General features: G+C 41.2%; 1 protein-coding gene across 3 annotated transcripts in view; it reads right to left on the bottom strand.

Annotated features, from left to right (window-relative positions):
• CPEB4 (cytoplasmic polyadenylation element binding protein 4) overlaps positions 1-5754 on the bottom strand; it is a 72519-nt gene extending 66765 nt beyond the window's left edge. For all 3 annotated transcript variants that reach the window (XM_019982802.2, XM_019982803.2, XM_019982804.2), the window contains exon 1: positions 3188-5754. In XM_019982802.2, coding sequence (XP_019838361.1) covers positions 3188-4312 — 1125 coding nt within the window. In that variant the 5' untranslated portion in view covers positions 4313-5754. The remainder of the gene's footprint in view (positions 1-3187) is intronic.
• Between the last annotated feature and the right edge of the window lie 13907 nt (positions 5755-19661).

Below are 19661 nucleotides of genomic sequence, written 5' to 3'. Positions count from 1 at the left end.
TCTGAATTCACGTAATGAGAACTTTAACTCGCTTCAGCAGCACATATACTAATACGAAGAAAATGCTAGGATATGCCTGTCATATCACTTATTTAGAAGATAATTCAATATTTTCAATCTTTGCTCCTGGTTTCATAAACATGGATAAAAGAGAAGATTAAGACTGGCCCCCAAAAAATTAATTTAAAATGTCATAATGAATTTTAATTCACTGTATGTGCTCAAACCTGTATTAAACAAATGTAAAAACCATTCTGATTCATTTCAAACTAAAATAAACACTGCCCAGTATTAGTTACATTTCAGGTAAATTATTTCCTTTTTATATAATAATTCAATGCTAGACTTTGAATACCAATATTATAATATAACCATGTAAATTCTATCCTGTAATTTCTGCGGTAAATTTTAAGATCTCTCTATAATAAATAAGGAATTCTTTTCAATAGCGACTGAAATTGAATTACTAATGTCTAAAACATCTTTCCTAAAATTAATAGTTTAAGTTAATAAAGTTAAATAAGATAGCAGTGTTTAGAAAAAAGTATGGACTGTGATTGCAGCAATTTAAATTTCACAGTAGCTTGCTTTAGGATCATAAGGAACTTAGAAATCACCTAGGTCATCCCCCACTCCAATTTTATGAAGAAATTGAGGCCCCTAGATGCTATGACTTTGATAGGGCAAAGACCGCAAACTAGGTGTCTGAGCTCCCAGTCAAATAAACATTCCTTCAAATGTTTTCATATCAAATTTAACCAAGTAATCGTATCAACTCAAAATGGCATTTTTTTTGGCCAAAAATTTTTTCTAAAGAATAATTCTTTAAACACACACACATACACACCTCTGCATTCATTTAAGTAAGCACCAAGGTACTCAGTTTACTAATTTCTTATATTTTCAAAACTCAATTAGGAATTTTTTTCATAAAGAATTTTTTCATATCACTTATATTTATTGTGACTTTCAAATCACCATTCTCTCAGCTCCCCACCTTCCAACCTCTCTCTCTCCTCTTCTCTCACACACACAAATACACACATTCTCCTAAAAATGGTGGGGATGGTAAACAGAAATCTACAACTTAGTTTCTAATCCTACCATATTTGAACCAGGTATATTGACTCTTCCTTTTTTCCACCCTCAGCATAACAGACAACAATTCTAAGAGAAGAGCTGGTTTCTAACAATATCTTTTAGTATCAATCTTTGTCTACTACATTATTATTTCATACATCAGCTTCATCTCTTAAGAAATCATCTGACTGAAAAAATTTCACATGTTAAACACATCTCATCAGCCCCATAAAAATATTAATAATGTGCATATACGTATAATTTAGTCACTTTGAAATTAATTTCCCAAATCAAATCTTTATCAAAAGTCAGTAAACTGAGAATGGAAAACAAACTATGCAGTCACATAAATCCATTCTGTCACTTGATTAGTAGCAAAATAAAAAAGAAAAGTATTTGCAATTGTGAGCTAATCTTAACCCAGTTAAAATGTCGAGAATGCCATCTTGGATTTTTTTTAATTTGGAATATACGAATAATTTGCAAAAGTTACCTTTGCATTAAACTTCCCTTAAATTTATGTTCAAAAGACTATCAAAACCAACTTTTTAAAAACAGACTTCATGGAATTGCCAATGTATTAAACAGCCTTTTACCTGATCACTAAAGCATGAAAATTGCTCTCTTCAGTTTGAGTAAAAACCCTTTCTAAAAACAAAAGCCAACATCTTTTTTCAACCTGGGCAAAAAAAATATTAAAAAAAAATTCAAAACCAGGTTTCACCAAACATTTTGATACATCCTAACTATTATACCCGAATCCTTAGAGAATGGATATTTAATTCCTGGGAATGACACAGGGTTCTCTTAGCAAATTTCCCTCCCTCTGAGCAAATTATTAATTAAAACAGATAATTCCACTTGTGCTGACATCATGTCTGGATACAGTATCACTATTTTGAAATCTGTTTTAGCCTTTGCAGAAAGATCTCTCAAATAACTTTTTAGATATAGCACAGTATGTTTTAATCTTTGCTTTTTAGCCTAGAGTTTGTATATCAGCTGTGTGCTCTAGGGCAAGTTATTATATCTTGCTGATGCTCCATTTTCTCATCTCTAAAATGGGGGTAATAATAAAACTTACCTTGTGGGGTTCACTGTGAGGACTGATTCAATGTTAGCTTATAACCCATATAAATTTCCTAAACACTTATAAATGATCATACCCCCCAAAAAAAACAAATTTAGTAGGGCATCTGATGCTCAATTAACTCTGAAATTCCCTTTATATCTATCAACTAGACTGGCTGCTCATTAATTCAAAAACATCATACAATGTGACTGTTGGAGAATAAGAATACACTGGTGGCAAAAAAGACAAGTAATCTTTGTCTGGACCTATTTTTAGGAATGGTTTAATTATCTACAACCCTAGTGTTAACACTGGGAAATAAACAAATGGGTGAAAAGGCATCATAAGAGTCACTCAGAGACCAACAGTTTCATAGTATTCAAAAATAATTGGGGATCGAGAAAATATTTACATCATTTCTCTAGCAGTCCTTACTGACACAAGGCAAGCCAGAATTTGCAAAAAGGTTTAATAGGAATTTCCAAATTGATAATTGCAAACTGTTCAGACTGCATGGTTCAGAGAGGTTTCAAGTTTAAAATATGACCAGAGAGAAAACTATATTTCAGTAGTTGGTTTTCAGCAAATCAGTAGTGAAAAACAAATTTGGGAGGGTATATAGTTATGCATATGGGCAGAAAATGCTAATCAGTTTCCATAATGAAATATATTTATATCTATATTATTTATTCTCACTTAAATAAGTAGGGAAAAACCTACCACGATTTTCTTGTCAGGCTAGAAAGGTACTGCAGTTAATAATCATGACATCACTAGCTACCTGGTATTCACAATTATGCTAATTTATATGGTTATCTATGGAAAGATAACAATTAGAAAATTACAAAAAAAGAACAGCTGAATATTTTGTTCCAAATTACACTGCTCTCCTGCCAAAATAATGTCTTGACAATGAACTCTTTTTCTAAGAGCTCTGATATGAATACAGACAATTCAAACTCTCTTAGTTACATAGATATTACACCATGCCGTTTCCTTATTTCACCTTAATCTATTAATGGAACATAATCTTACCGGAAAAGGAAAAATGTTGTCAGCCCTGTTCAAGCTATCTTCCATCCAGGATTTAGGAGCAAAGGCAGAGCTGGGGCGAGCATACTTCTGGAGCTGAATATGATTGCTTGCAAAATTTTTCTTCAAAGGCGAGATGGAGTTCAGGGGCGTTATGCCTCCATTCAGCCCCCTACGGTGATCTCGGCCTTGGGAACCTCCCCAGCCACCGTATCCTCCACCTCCTGGGCTCCAGGAAGAAGACGGTGTAGGAGAGGGACTCTGGTAGCTGCTCCACGGAGAAGGGGGCTTGTTAAGATTATTCGCCAAATGAGGCAGCTGGTTAAAAGCAGCATTTCTATGTGTGAAAGGTGGGGGATGGGGACTGGCAGGAGACCTCCTTTGCTGCTGATGCTGGCTGTGATGATGTTGGAAATGAGGGTGATGAGGGTGGTGCTGTGAGAGAGGCCCAATCTGAGGAGAGAAGCTGCCTCCGAAGCCAGGGCTGACATGATGGGGGAAATTTTGAAACAACAGAGCACCGTTATTAGCCGAAGCAGCCGGGACCCCTCCCTGGTGAAAGAAACTTGCATCTTCATTGATGATTGTAGAGGAGGAAGGCGCTATCGCTGCTGACCAGTTACTGAAACCAGTGAGAGACGATGCGCTTGATGTCAAGGGTTGGGTCGAAGTACCTAGCCCCGTGGCTTCTTGATAATCAAACCCTGTCAACACTGGTGATTCGATTCTTATTTTCTCCTTCCCGTTGCCATTTTCTGAAGAATTGTCCCCTTGATTTTCTTCAGATTTAGCCTTCTCAGTTTCAGGCAGTATTCCAGCTTCCTGACCTGGACTGGGGGAGAGCTGCTGCTTTTCCAAAGGGTCTTGCGGTTCCTGTTGCTGACTTTTTGCTTTTTCTGATCCCAAGATCTCATCCTGAATGTTATGGGTAGCCGGAGCAGGAAAGAGCCAAGCTGACCCGGCACTGCTGCCATTGGCAGCTGTGTTATTATTTATAAAAGCAGCAGGGCTGGGGGTGGCATTTTGGTGATGGTGTGGAGGCTGCAGATGTGGATGGAATCTGACTGGAAAAGCAGATTTATTCCCAGTATTGCTTTGCACTAGCACTCCAAACCCGTAATCCCCCATTTATTATTTTTAGGCTCAGAATCTTAAGATAAAAAACAACAAACTAGTATCTCAAGCCTTTGTATCCTCTACTCCAAATGTAAGTTGCTTGTTTGAAACGTCTTATTTTTACCTAGCTCAAAGATGCAGCTTATCACCCTAAATAGTTCAGATTTGGAATTCTGGTCTCTGAAAGAAAAAAAAAAAAAAAAAACTAAAAAAAAAACCTTAAAACACTGACATGAATCCAACTAGGCTTATTTCTAGAAGGGAATAAAAACGAAGAGGGTAAAAATCAAGTCTTTGGTTAGTAAAATAGGCGCTTTCTTTTTCCAAAGGAAAACGTACATTAATGACAAAAACACAGCTTCTCAAGCATCTATGGATGTAGAAGAATAAGCATTGCGAGGAGTAAAAATATATATATATATATATATAATTTAACAATCACATATGGTCTTCTTCAGCAGTTTAGATTCACTCACATAAAAATTAGAATAGGGTATGAGGAGAATAGGTTCTTTTCTTGGCAGCTTGGTTAAAAAAAATCAGGAATAATTTAAGAACATTATATATTATATATTTATATATATAGATTATATTAGGTTATCTGGGGTGGGGGGCAAATTCCTGGTTGCCGGAGAGGAAATCAGCATTGACTAATGGAAAGATGATTGCAGGGAGGTTTCTGCTCTTCCTGATCCTGTTTCTGCTCTTTCACGGGGTGCAGTTTTGGCCTCTGGGGCTGTTCCTGAAGCTCTGGGTGCAGATCTTGCTGCGGTCGCTGTTCCTGGGCTCCCCCTGGCCTCCTCTCCCCCATGAAATGGTTTGGAAACACACCCGTTTCTCCCTCGTGGGGGTGTCGCGATCAGGATGGATTAGGGACACTCGACGAGGACGAGCTGGCGGCCCGGGGGTGCGGGGACCAAGGGGGCGACCTGGAAGGTCCTGCGGTTTCGGCCTCTTCCCCTCTCTGCGGCTCCGGGGTTTTTTTCCCTCATGGGACCCAGGGGCGGTTTGTTCAGTTCTCTCAGTTCGATTCTCCGCGGAGGGGGTGGGGGTGGGGGGTGCGGGGAGGGGGAGGGAGAGGGGAAAAATGAAAACCCCACTAGCTTAGTTGTTCTAAAGGAGAAGGGCCTCCCTACTTTGCTCTCTCTCTTTTTGCCCCCAGATTTTTTTTAAAACTATAATTTAGAAGGCTTTTGTTTCTCCTCACGGTTGCTGGGCCGTCGTCGTCGCCGCCGCTTTACCCCGGTCCCGCAGTCCCCGCTGTCGTAGCTGCGAACTCCGCCTGGCTCTTCTTCTTCTCTCCTTCTTCCTCCTCTTCCTCTTCTGCTGTCGCCGCCGCCGCCGCCGCCGCTGCTGCTGCTGCTGCCGCCGCCGCCTCCCGGTGCCCGGGTCCAGCAGCCGCGGCTGAGTCCTTCTCCTCAGGACCTAGCCGAGTGAAATGACAACCAGCTGGAAAGACCGAGAGACACTTCCGGTTCGAAAAGGGAGGGGTGGGTTAGGGCAGACACCCCGCCCACCTGCCTAAAGGCCAATAAGCTGCTAGAATTCAGATAAGGCCACGCCCACAACCCAGGTCCCCTCCCAGGAAGGTCGAAAAGTTACGTCGAGAGACGCCCCTTCCGTCTGCGCCTCGCCCAGTGAGGCCTGGAGCCTGGAACTCGCTCTACTACCCAGAGGGAGCCCAGCGAGTCGCCATCTTTAGTGTGGGCAAAGGACTACTGCGCTGTTTATTTCGCTTAACCGCGCTCTGCAGGTGGAGCGTACAGGGACGCGCGGAAGAGAACGGATTTCCCTAGCACTGTGAAAAAGAGTCCAGGAGTAGGAGATCGGAGTGGCTACCCATGAAACCGCGGATGAACAGGAGGACTGCCCAGAGTAAACGTGGTTCCCCAGGCATCTCGTGCTTTGGCTCGAGCTCCGCCCCAGAGGGATCTGGAAGAGGAGGCGGGTTTTACTAGCTGCTGTAAGGTGTCTAGAATTGCGTATGTGCTTGTCCTGAAAATGGATCTTAAACGGGACTCTCCCTTCACCTTCCATCCCCCCACCCCCACTCCTGCTTGGTTTAGGCTCCCGTCCGGTGCAGTGTTTCAGGCACAAAAATACAGCTCCTGTCGGCGTCCGTGGCCGAGCCCTCCTTGTCCCTATCCGCTCTAATGTACCCTACCCGCTTATTAGGGGGACATTTCCGAAACGAAGAATCTTAACCAGGATCCTCACCTGTTCTGCTCTCTCTACGACTGCCCACTACCTCCTTGAAAAAGACCAAACTTTTTATCCTGATATTCAAGGGTTTTGCACTCTGGGGGCAGTATATCTTAACATCTCATCTCCTCCAAACGTCCCACACCAAGCTCCTCCAAATATAGTCTCAGGTCCTTTTTACCTTCCGTTTCCTCTCTCCTCCACCAGGTAAACTCTTATTTAGTTTTAGGAATCGGTTCAAAAGCTACCAACTCTGTCTTCTGAAATTCCTCTTGAATGAATATCCATGGCCCAGTATATTTCTCATGCTTGTCACCCTCTTTGTAATGGTAACTTATGTCTCCTGGACCTGTGGTCACCTGTGGGCTCTTTGAGGAGAGGACCTTGTATTGATAGATAGGAATCATTAGCGAATGGATGCTGAAAAAAAAGAGTGAACAAACCAACCAGAATGATATCTTTCCTGAATCCTCTTTTCAGGTCTGCCATTTGGTTTGGGGCTAATGTCTCTCAAACTTTCATCATTTAGGTTATTCCTTTGCTACTCAAGGGTTCCTTGTCTTGTTCATATTTGTACATGACCACCATCAGGACCTAGATTAACGCCTTGCTCTCAGCAAAGGTTCTAAATATGTTGAATAGTGAGTGTTTTCCTTTAGTAGAAAATGAAAAATGAAGAAATCAGAGTAGATCCACAAGTGACTATGGCAAAAGTAGTGAGTAAAAAGGAGAGATTACAGACTTTTAAGAAAGATCTCATGAAAAGAAATGACTTCCACTTCCTTTCCCTAGCCTTTCCTCAATGGCCCCAACTTCTGCTGCCTCAGTTTATCAATCCTCCCATACTTCCATGTAGAACACCCGTTTGGGATCTTAGTGATTTTATTTATTTATTTATTGTCTTATGTCCTGAACATGAGTCTTTGTAACTCTTCTTTGAGTTCCTTGAGTGATAGGGATTGGGTCTTACTCTGTTGTTTATTCCCCATAACTGGTCATACCTTGAGACTGAGCTGGTTTAATTAGGTGTCCTTTCCTCCAGAATGGTTTCCCTGACTCTCCTTTTTGTAGCATCTTGTAGATTCTTCTCATTTGGTTACTGCTGGTTGTCAGTTAGTTTCTTTTCACAGGCAGAGATTTTGTCTGGTTTATCTGTGTGTCGCTAGTGGCCATCAGAGTATTTGGCACAGAGTGGACTCAGAATACGTTTATTGAATGAATGAATGAATGTTCAGTGTTCAGTAGATGGTTGAGAATCTTTTGGGGCTGCCAATTCTTAGTGGCTGAAATGGCTGCCATGCTTGAAGGAAAGAGGGTTATCTTTAGAACCAAACTGATTATTTGAATCCCAGATCTTCTACTGCCTAATTGTAGAGCTCTGGGCAGGAATCACCTCTACAATACCCTGGTTCCTTATCAATAAAATATCAATAAAATATGAATGATAGTTCCTCCCTGGCTAGAAAGTAGTAAATTACAGTGAAGTGCTGGGCTCATAGGAGGTTTTCAAAAATGTCAGTTTCTTATTGACATGTTAAGCATAGAGAACTACTTCAATAGTGTCTTTTTCCCAGAAGCTGCATGCATGAGTGAACTACAGAGTGATCTAGGAACTTAGGTCACTTTGTAGAGGGAGGAGGCACACCAGCACCATAGTCAGGATGCTGGTTGGTCAGCCTGATCTTTTAAAGCTAAATCAGGGTTTGGGCTGGGCTGAAGCTAAGATGATCTCTGGAGACATCAGACTTCTGGGTAGCAATTAAGAGCATGGGAGAAGGAAGAGGGAAACAATTCTCTTGAGTCAGTTGACTACTCAGAAACCCAGGATACCGAGCTCAGGGCTGCCTTCCTTGAGAACATTCTGGCTCAGAAACTGCCCCAGGTAACCATGACAACAATTCAGCAGCTCTCTTTAGGATTTCCAAAGAGATCAACAGTTGCAGATAAGTGCTGGCTTGAAAACTGTTAGCAGAAGAGAGCCCCTCCCATGAAACATGCTCACTGGGAAGCTTTCAGGTTGCAGAGAAAGGGAGCTATCCCTGAACATTAAGGAGCTACCAGATTATTTTTTATTAAAACTTAAAAAAAAAAAAACAAACTCTCCCTTCCTGTCCACTGAGAGCCAACACACTTTCCAAGAAGTTGTAGGCTAGTGAATGGACTCTGCTGGCCCAGCCCCCTTTGGGGTTTGAGGTCAACCTGACCCAAACTCAGAGCCCCCTAATATTTCCTTCACCAGTCTCTTTTAAACTTGACAAGTAGTATAAACCTCACCCCATAATCACACAGCGTGAACTCTGCCCCATGCTAGCTAATGTCTTCCACCACTGCCCTTGAAGCAGACATGGTCTTCTCCCAACAGCACACACCCAAGCTCCTCAGGGGCCTGTCTTGATGACTAGCAATCAGAGCCACCACCCAAGGTTGCCTAGGTTGTGCACTGTGCAACTCCATAAAGCACCACAGACTTTGATGTGAATGCCACTCCCCTGGAGTTGCACAATGCGGTCTGCTTTGGTTCATTTCCATGAGACACCAAGGCACATTATGGAAATATGACACATACACAAGGCCAACAGATACTACCATATATTACATGAACATGTGCTCATCACATGCGGAAATATGTAAAGCAGTTGATCTTTTTAGATTTGGTAGCCCAGTTCTGTAATGGAACTGAAGGACACAGTGTCCTTGGTGTCGTCCTGGGTGGGGAGCTGTAATGAGAAGACAAGTCCAGGCAAGTATATGGTCCAGTCCCCTAAGAGATTAATACCTAGCAGTTATTTTGCCTAGCAGCATTAATAAGCTTTCTAATGTAGTAGAGGAATATATATGTTACTGAAACAAAAATATATATAATAATTACATTCTAAAGCAGGTCCTGTGAAGTTAGGGGAAGAGAAAAAGATGAAATTACTTGTGGAATATCCTCTTTTCCAAGAGTAGAAGCTCACTACCAGAAGGCAACCTAGACAGAAATAGAACCAGGTCCTGAAAGCAGATTTTATTAAACTCACCTCTGATCTTCACCTTGTTTCAGTATTGGAAAGTGGGTATATTTACTTGGAAAGCACCATTATTATTTTTTTTTTTTTTGCAGTTAATTGCTAGGTTACATTTTCTCCTTTTGTTTATTGTTTTATAACCCTGCACAAGCCCTCTGCTTTTTAAATACTATTTCTTCCTACTTTCCCATTTCTGATATTATCATTAATATGAAGTCCATAGTTAACAACCCATTGTGTGGTGACTGATGAAGCCAGTTCTTCCAGTGCACTGTTACTGAACGAAAGATTTGGAAAGGTCTAGGACAGAGACATGCTTCACTTGAAATCACCAAATCCTGGCAGAGATTTAGAGGTTGACCTTCCAAACTGTGACTTGTATCACATGGAATGACTTGGATTCTTTTGTGGCTCCAGTCACCTATGTGGATGGGCAGTTGACCTAGATTACCCCTGGCTGTTTTGATTGGACACATTTCACTTCCCTGTATTAAAACCACAGCCAGGCAGCCGAACTGCTGCCATCTCACACACTGTGGCTAGACTAGAGGATTTTCACCTGCAATGCTGGAAAAAGAAGAGCTTTTTGGAGCTTGCAGAGAATGCAGAGTCTAGAGGTCAGAGATCTAGGAGTCAGAGACCAAAATTCTAGTCCCAGTATAGCCTTGAACCCAACAGGCACTGGTCCAGTTTGATGATTTCCTTTCAGCCAGAATATTTACTACCAAAGGAATTTCATATTGGAACTGGTAAGCAATAAAGTTTCAAAGAAAGTCATCTATTAATATATATTTCTAAAAAACACTAAAGATGGCCCTTTTCTTTTATGTCCAAATTTCTTGATTCTCTATTCTTGGAGTGTATGTATATGTATGTATATTTATATGTTGTGCCTGCTTAGTCATGTCCAACTCTTTGCGACCCTATGGACTGCAGCCCACTAGGCTCCTCTGTCCATGGAATTTTCCAGGCAAGAATACTGGAGTAGGTTGCCATTTCCTCTCCAGGGGATCTTCCTGAATCAGAGATTAAACCCTCATCTCTTGTGTCTCCTGCATTGGCAAGTGGATTCTTTACCACTCCACCACCTGGGAAGGGAAGCCAGATTCGTAATCATCCAACCTTAAAGTATAGTCAGTCCCCATATTGCTGCTACTGCTGCTAAGTTGCTTCAGTCGTGTCCAACTCTGTGCGACCCCATAGACGGCAGCCCATAGGCTCCCCCATCCCTGGGATTCTCCAGGCAAGAACACTGGAGTGGGTTGCCATTTCCTTCTCCAATGCATGGAAGTGAGAAGTGAAAGTGAAGTCACTCAGTCATGTCCGACTCTTAGCGACCCCATGGACTGCAGCCCACCAGGCTCCTCCATCCATGGGATTTTCCAGGCAAGAGTACTGGAGTGGGGTGCCATTGCCTTCTCCAATCAGTCCCCATAAGAGCCCATCAAATGCAAATTCTCAGGTCCTGCCCCCACAATGTTCTGATTAAGTTTTTTCATAGTATTTTCTCATAAAGTACAAAAGATTTTCTCATAATCATGTAAGAGCACAGAAAATCTAAAAGAAGAATAACACAAAAAGTGCCTTTCTCACATAAAAGAAGTTTGCAAGAGTCAATAATAGGGCTGGTGAAGTAGTTTTAAGAAATCATCAGAACCAGCGTTCCTTTTATTTCATTGCTCTTCCTTGCTTGGAATTCTGCCTGGGATGTAAGATAGTTGATCAAGCTTCCGCCATCACATCTGTTCAGTTCAGTCGCTCAGTCGTGTCCGACTCTTTGCGACCCCATGAATCGCAGCACGCCAGGCCTCCCTGTCCATCACCAACTCCCGGAGTTCACTCAGACTCAGGTCCATCGAGTTGGTGATGCCATCCAGCCATCTCATCCTCTGTCGTCCCCTTCTCCTGCCCCCAATCACATCTGTATTCCAGACCAAAGGAAAAAAGAAGAACGACACAATGCTTCTCTTTGAGGAAACTTTTCAAAAGACATACACATCACTTTCATTCTCTTCTCACTGGGCAGGATTTGGCATATGGCTACAGCTAATGGCAAAAGAGGTTGGGAAATATAGTCTTTTATTTCATGCTGTATGCATTATGTTAAAAAGTGATATTTTATTACCAAAGAAGCAAAGTGAGGCAGATATCAGGGGTTGGGTATGTAGGCCCAGAGAGGTTTCATGACTTGCTTTTGGTCTTAGAGCCAAATCAATGACCTCATTCTGCAGTTGAGGAAACAGGTCCAGGGGAGGGCCTTGTCTAAAATAATTAGGTTATTTTGCCCAGGTATCTTGACTCAAAACTCCGCCCTCTATTCAATGGTCCTCAGATTTTAATAAGCATTAGAATCACTTGGAAAACAAGTTAAATCAGAATTTCTGATTGAATAGATACGGGGTAAAACCTATTCCTTTTGGGGTAAAGCCACAAATCTGCCTTTCTAACGACTCTTCAGGTGATGCTAATACTGTTGGTGTCTTGAAATCACTTTGAGAGCCCCTGGTCCACAGGCCATCTCCATTTGAATTTAACAAGCTCCTTCCATTGAATGTGACCAACCGAACCCTTCACTTTACTCCCCTACCCCGCCCCACCGCCCCAGCCCTGGTGCTCTTTCCATTTTCTCTAGCTCACTCAATGGTGCCATGATCATTCTCTGGGTTACCTCAGCCAGACTTAGGAGTCATTCTAAGCTCCTCCTACTTCTCCATCAGTTAATAATTGGTCCCATGTTTTCTTCATTTTGCTACATCAGCATCTCCCTTTTCTCCCCACCTTATGCTTTGGTTCAAACCTGATTATTTCTCACCAGGATTTTTCTTTTTTCTTTTTGCAGAAGCCAGGTTTAATACCTGGCCTTGCTCACTGGATTTTTCTAAATAGTCTACTGACCTTACTCTATTGCTTAAATCTTTCAGTAGCTTCCTGATGTATTCAATTCTGTTCTTCAAACTTCAATGTTTTTCATCCCAGCCTTCCAGTTCTTGCCATATGGATGTAGTTCCTACGTTGTCATTCCTTTAACATGTTTATAAACTGGCTTTAAAAAGCAAAGAAATATACAGTCTAGGCAACTTGATTTGCCACCCAAAATGCTATAATCAAAAGGTAATTATCACATTTAAAACAATGAAAACAAAATAATGGTATTGAATTGGTCCTAGATCCTGTATATATATCAAAGGCCATAAGTCTGAGACTTTCTTTCTCTTTGTTAAAAGGGAAGATTAATAAGGTTAGAGAGAGGTGCTAAAGACTCGCCAACCCAATCTGGAAAGGTCTTTACTTGTGAAGGACTGAAAAAGAATGGAAAAGGAACTAAATTTCTCATTGTGTGATTCAAGATTATATACTGTCTTGTCTGTGTACCATTTACGACCGTCTCATGTGCGCCAGTGGGAAGGGAGCCGTTGTCTGAAAAGCACTGCCAGGTCCCTGAAGGTGGTACCCCAGGCACCTGGTGAACTAGTACCTGCATGACATTTCAGCAGCATCACCTGCAACTCTCTGAGAGCACTGTTCCAGCCATTCTGAAAAATCTGAGGTTCCGTGAACTTAATGTCAGGAATACTATTTGCTGAAAGTAACAGAATGTATGAATAAGACGGACAATAAGAGGTGATTTTCCTTGCACATGAAGAAGTCTAGAGGTGAGCAGTTGCCGATGCTGGCTGGTCAAGTGTGACAAGGCTGTAGGCTGGAATCTCTGGATGTTCTTGCCCTTACCTTCAGGGTCTTAAGATGTCTTCCACAGCCCCAGTCATCACACCATGGCATTCAGAAGCAAGACACAGGGCTTCGAAGAGCTGAGCATTTCTGGTCAAGAGCTGTCCTCTGATCAGGGAGGAAAGGTCTTTCTCAAGGACCCTCCAAGCACACTTCCTGTTATATCTTTATGCTCAAGATGGGGTCACATGCTTTGATCTAGACCAGACCTGGGCCCACCTTCCCTGAGATCCAAGGACCCCAATGTGAAATAAACAAATCAGAATTCTCCTAGCAAAAGAGTAGGAAAGTTTCTGGAGGAATCAACAAATGTATCCTATGCTCACCATACAACTTCCTTAAGCAGACACCTACCAGGGAAGCTTGGACTCAAGCAGCCCCACTTCCTTCCCTGAGCCCACCTCCCCGCCCCAGCAGAGGTGGGTATCTTCTCCTAGGTTGGCACAGACACTTGGTCACATAACTGAATATTATTTAATTGACTAGATCACACCCACTGGAGTTGCTCTTCCAAGTCAGGAACTTCTGTCTTTTGTATCCCCTGAGCCTGGCATTATGCCCAGCACACAGTAGGCCTTTAATGAGTGCTTGTTGAATTAAGGTTTAATTAATCGATTTTCTTTCTTCTTGATGTATGAGTCATAACAAAGTTCAATGTAATGAACGTTAGGTCGACTTTTAACAACAAGCCTTGGAAAATTTGGGAAATTTCCTAATAATGTACATCAAGTTTCTACTGACATAAAACTTCTAAAATGCTGCTCATCTTACAGCAAATCCATCACTGTAAATCCTGGCGGGTGATTTTCATAAACTTAGTAAACCATTTCAGTCTCGTGTAAAGCACATTATACAGGGTAATAGCTTCATTTGGCCGAGTCATCTTAGGTGCAGTTCCATGATTGCATTAAGCTAGTCTTTATTGATATACCTTAGTGTTAAACCGCCTCTTAATGAAGCAAATTGCCTAGAAGCCATTGAATACTGCACATACACACATGTACACATATACAAAGTTATCACCTGAGAACAACAGCAGAGGTGGTAATTATGTAATATTAACGAGCAATATCTCATACAATTGAATGTGCCAGTTTCTAATGTAGCTGAGTTGATTCTCAGTAATGGGTTTCTTGAAATGACCTGGCCCCCGCAGAAGTACCTTCAGGTTCAACAGCCCATGTGAAATATAATAAATGCATAAATAATTTAGCAAGGGAAATAGGTAGCATTATGGCTGCACTTCTGTGCTGCTGTTATTTAAAAGCCTGGCAGCTTGGTAGTTAGAAACACTATGTCCAGGGGTGTTGTAATTCACCATTTGCTCAGAGTTGAAATGAGGCAGAGGAGAGCTCCAGGCCCCTAGCTCATTTTTTATTTAGAGGCAGTTTTTTTTCATCCATTTGGCTATTTAAGTTCCAAAAATAGAAAGAGGAAAAAGAAATAAACACGCTTCAAATTTAGAACTTTAGAGGCTAGTTGGAGTCCTCTTAGGTAGGCTCTGGGATGTGTTTTTTAAGCAACATTCTGCAAACTTGAAAGTGCATGGTGTGAGTTTAAAAGTTAGTTTCATTGTGTGTGTGTTTCATCCATTTGTGCCAGTTTATGAGGCGTGCTTTTCAAATTTTAGTCTTTATATAAACTCAAGACATATAATTTCTGCTTTATTGTTATATGATCCATCTTACTTATTATTCACCCAACATCATTTGTAAATGGACTCAATTTTTTTAGAACTTAATAAATTTAAAAGGAAAATCCTGTATCACTAACGTAAAGAGAAAAATCAATACACCATGCCATAAACAGATGCTGTCCTTTATTTTTTTTTTCTAACACACACTAAATACATAATTTGAGTCCGAAAATGCCGAGTAATTGAAATAAGAGTTCCTCTGTGCTGTCTAAAAACATCTTGAGAACGGTCAGTGGCACTTTTAAGGAAGCCTGGCTTACTGGTTGAGTAATAGTACTGCTAAGGAGGATACCCTGTACCCAAGGGGTGGCCAAAACAAAGCTGGGGGAAGGGTAGGGGCTAAAGCTTGAATGCACAGGTCCCGGGGTCCATCCACCCGCACAAAGTTCATTTCAAATCAGGCAAGACTGGTTCAAGTCGACTTCTGACGTTTGTCAGCTGAATGTCCATCTTATTTGTTATTCACCCAACATCATTTGTAAATGGACTCAATTTTTTTTTTATCTGTTTATTTTTTCATCTCTCTGAGCCACAATTTCTGTATCTGGAAAATGGAGAAGAAAAATTAGTTGAGAGGATTATATGAGGTAATACGTGTAAAGCTCTTAGCATGGTGCCTACCTATAGCAAGGAACCAAGAAATGTCACCTATGATGATTATTCATTTGTGATTGGGGAGATGTGGGTCATCACAAAGAACCAACCACCAATGAATTCAGTCCAGAACCAACAAATGTGCTAGGTATATACCATATGACGGGCTCTGTGGTAGGCCCTAGGGACATGGAGGTAACTCTGGAAGTGACAGATGTATATGGAACTCATGACAGTGAGAGGTATATGCCCAGGTTATTATGGCATGCCAGAGGATAACGTGATGAAAGTCAGTGTCAGGAAAAAAAAAAAAGTAGAGATCCAAAAATCAGGCCTTTCCTGATAGCTTAAGGGGACATACATTCATCAGTTCTAGGAGGTACCAAGTAAATTAGATTTCTGCTGGGGAACAGAAAGTACACGAAATTCAAACATATATATGGTGATGGAGGCATATCATTTACTTATGGGCTAAAGTGACATTAATGAATTGATGTGTATCATTTTCAAAACCAAATGGTGGTCAAGCAACTTGTGAATGGAATCTTAATTTTCTTTCCTTTCATAGAGGTCACAGTGGCTCACAGATATTTTTAATTTGACTGGCAGAATGATTTTTGTGTTTTTTTTAAATTATTATCATTACTTGGTAATGTAAAAATTAGGCAGTTTCATAAGAAAACCCAGATTGGTGGTCTGTCTTTTAAAAAAGTGGAAGAGGCAGCCATCTGAATCCATTCCCCACATATGGCAGTTTAGGGCTGGCGTTGAACAGCTGCTGCTGTTGGGACTTTTGCTCTATAGCACAACACAGTCCCAACCTTCCCAAGGCAGAGGTGCTGCCCTAAGGCTCAGGCATGCGGGGCCCCTGCCCTTGGCCCCATGTAGCCAAGGGATCCCTGCACTACCCCTTCTAGACCTGGGATTCCCTGCCCACATGACCTAAGCCCGCTTCCAGAGCCTGCAGAGATCTCTTCCTCAGTTACTTCTCCCAAGGGGTGGCCAAGACTAAGTTGGGTGGAGGCAAGGGACCGAAGCTTGAATGCACAGGTCCCAGGGTCCATCCACCTGTACACAGTTCCTAGCTGTGGCAGATGAAGTCAGGCCTGAGACAAGAAGAAGAGCAGACACGCTGTGTTGAGCGGGCTTGGGGAGGCCTTTGGTACCCACTTGGCATGGGTACCAGTGTTCGCCATCATCTTCAGATAAGGAACTCTGAGGAGTCTGAGAATTCTACATTTGAACTTGGCCTTCCAGGTCATTATAAAGGTACATTTGTCAAGGGAGGAGGCTAGAAGTTATTTAAATTTGTTAACTTAATTTCTAACTTAAGTATTGAGTTATCTGGTAAATGGACTTCCATTTAAACTTTTTCCCAGGGCCTGTAAATGTTAGCAAATATTAGAAGTGGGTCTGCTGGTGGACTTCACTTTGTTCTCCTTGCTGCATGGCCCCCATCCCTGCCTGAGTTTGCAGTTCCCACTAGAACTGTGAGCTTTGTGAGGGTGGGGAGTGTACCTGATGTTGCACCTTATCCCCTCATCCCTAGCATGGTGCTCAGCTGTGGTACCCAATTCATACTGAATGAGTGACTATCTAACCTGAGAGGTTAGTTCGGGTGAGCCCTCTTGGAATTATCTTCTGTCATGTCCACACATCACAAATTATTTCAAATCGTCTCCTTACAAACTTCATTAATTGCTAGGAGTGGTTTTGGTTTTTTCTGTATTTCTGACATAAAATGTACGTACATGATAACATAATCTGGAAGGCTTTTAAAAAAGAGTAAAAAGATGAAGAAAATAACATCACACATCATCACCCTAACTTCAGTGGTGCAGCCATTATTAACATGTTGACATATTTATTTCAGTCTTCTTTCATATGTTTCTTTTCAATGTAGAGATCTTACCCAGAGATTTATGACAATAAGCTGCCATACTCCAACTATTTGAACAGCTTTCTGGCTGCTGTTTGTCACTCCCTGTGATGCACTTTAAAAGATAAATTGCATAAGAAAACTTCTAGATTTCATGGAGAAATACTGATGTGAGGAGACTTATAAACGTTTTCCCAAGAGGTGAATGACCTGGTTCTACATTTTTGTGTAAGAGTTTGTGATTTACCCTACTTACCCACCATTCATCATTTTTATCAACATATTCACTGGTAAGGGTCAATTTCACCATCTAATTTTTTACAACCTTTTGCTGTTAAGCTTGATATGAAAAATGCTGCATACACTTGGCCCCCTCTCTTTCAAAGCCAACAGACTACCATGCATACAGGCTTTTTCTGTCAACAGTCCACAAACACTGATCAGGTGATGCCTGAATGTCATGCACCACTGAAATCCTGAGACTACCTAGTGTAACAGGGATGAGGTGACTAAATTCCATATTGCAATAAGCATGACAGGTCAATAAATAAGGGTGCCATGGGGACATGAGAGAGAAGCTGCCATGTTCAGTCAGCTCCAGGGAGGGTTTCCAAGAAGAGGGGATATTTGAGCGCTGTCTGGAAAGATGAGCTGGGGATTGGCAGCTGCAGAAAGGAATCGGGTGTTGGGTTGAGGCCCCTTGAGGGTGTGGTGGTGCAGAGGAAAGGACCTAACTGGTACTTATGGACTCTGCACTTACGGACTCTTCAGGGGCCATGCTGGATCCTCAGAAGACAGAGGTGGGTAGGCTAGTGAATGAATACATGAGCAGACCTTTCAGTGACATCCTACCTGATGCGACACTTCAGAACTACATCCTGATAATAAAGCCCCAATCCAAGGCATTCTGGAAGATCCTTAATGAAAATAATTTAAAATGTCCTCTACAATTTAGGAATATCTATTAAAAATAAAAAGTGTGCACATGACCCAGAAATTCTCTTCCTTCATTTCTACTATAGAGGAAAATCCTATTCAAATCACTTGTATAAAAAAGGTGTACATTGCAGTAATTTGTGTCAAAATGAAAAACTATTGGATCAACCCAAATATTTATGCATAGGTGAATGACTGTCACAACGAGGCTGAATCTATCCCACAGAAATGTATGGAAAATTAGAAAGAATAGGTTGATTTATATAACATATATACAGCAAAGGCTATGGAGAAAGCTGAGGAAAAGGAGTCACATAGTATACATACAGTATCATTCACATAAAAAAAATCCACACACAAAACCACCATGTTTTGCATAGTTACAGAGATATGCAAATTTGTATTAGTTTGTAGACACACATTTTATATAAGCACATGCATTATAAATGCATATATAAAAGCATTGATTGAGGGCTTTTTAACTGAAAACCATGGCTGCCTCTGAGGAGTTCAGGGACTAGAGGAAGTGGTGATAAGAGATCTAAGACTTACCTTTTAAAACCTTTTACAAGGAGCTTGTATTCTGTGAATGACTTCTGCAATTAAAGGTTAATTGAAATGATGAAAATGTTCTTTCAGAGTAAATCAGTACCACTTATTTACAATCAAATTGGGCAACATGAAACAAGACACTAAAATGTTCCTACCCTATGACCCAGTAATTTTCGTTTCAGGAGTCCATCCAAAGGAAATAATCCCAGAGAGTTGCAAAGATTTTGATAGAGAGATGTTCAATGCAGTATTATTTACATAGTAAAAAAAAAATTATCTGAAATGTGCAATAATGGGTAAAAGCTTAAATGGTAAGTTTACATAATGGAATACTGAGTAGCCGTCAAAACTTACTGAAGAGGAATTTTACTGATTTATAAAAATGTGACCAAAGTAATATCAATATAAAAAGTGAAGGTAGAATGATCTCAAATACGATATAAGCACAAATACACACAGGTAAGACCCATGGGGGTGAGGTAAAGGACACAGGAGAGCGATTTGACTTGGCCTCACATTCACTGAAGGTCTCAAATTTAGATTTTTGACAGGATCTCTAAATACAGTTCTATAAATAAACACAGGGATACTCTCATAGTCACACAGTCACAGATATACTCTTGCTAATATCATGTGACTCTGATTGTTGCATATAAATATTTAAAATACAGCAATGTGTTTTTCCATCCTGCCTGAGCATTTGCTTCACAAATAGAGGAAGCCCAGACTGTTCTCACTGGCTGAAGGGTTCTGCCACAGGCACAA

This window comes from Bos indicus, chromosome 20 (genome assembly GCF_029378745.1).
Source record: "Bos indicus isolate NIAB-ARS_2022 breed Sahiwal x Tharparkar chromosome 20, NIAB-ARS_B.indTharparkar_mat_pri_1.0, whole genome shotgun sequence".
In the NCBI taxonomy this organism is placed as follows: Eukaryota; Metazoa; Chordata; class Mammalia; order Artiodactyla; family Bovidae; genus Bos; species Bos indicus.
The sequence above is the reverse complement of the archived record's forward strand: the minus strand, read 5'-3'. Positions and strand labels throughout refer to the sequence as shown.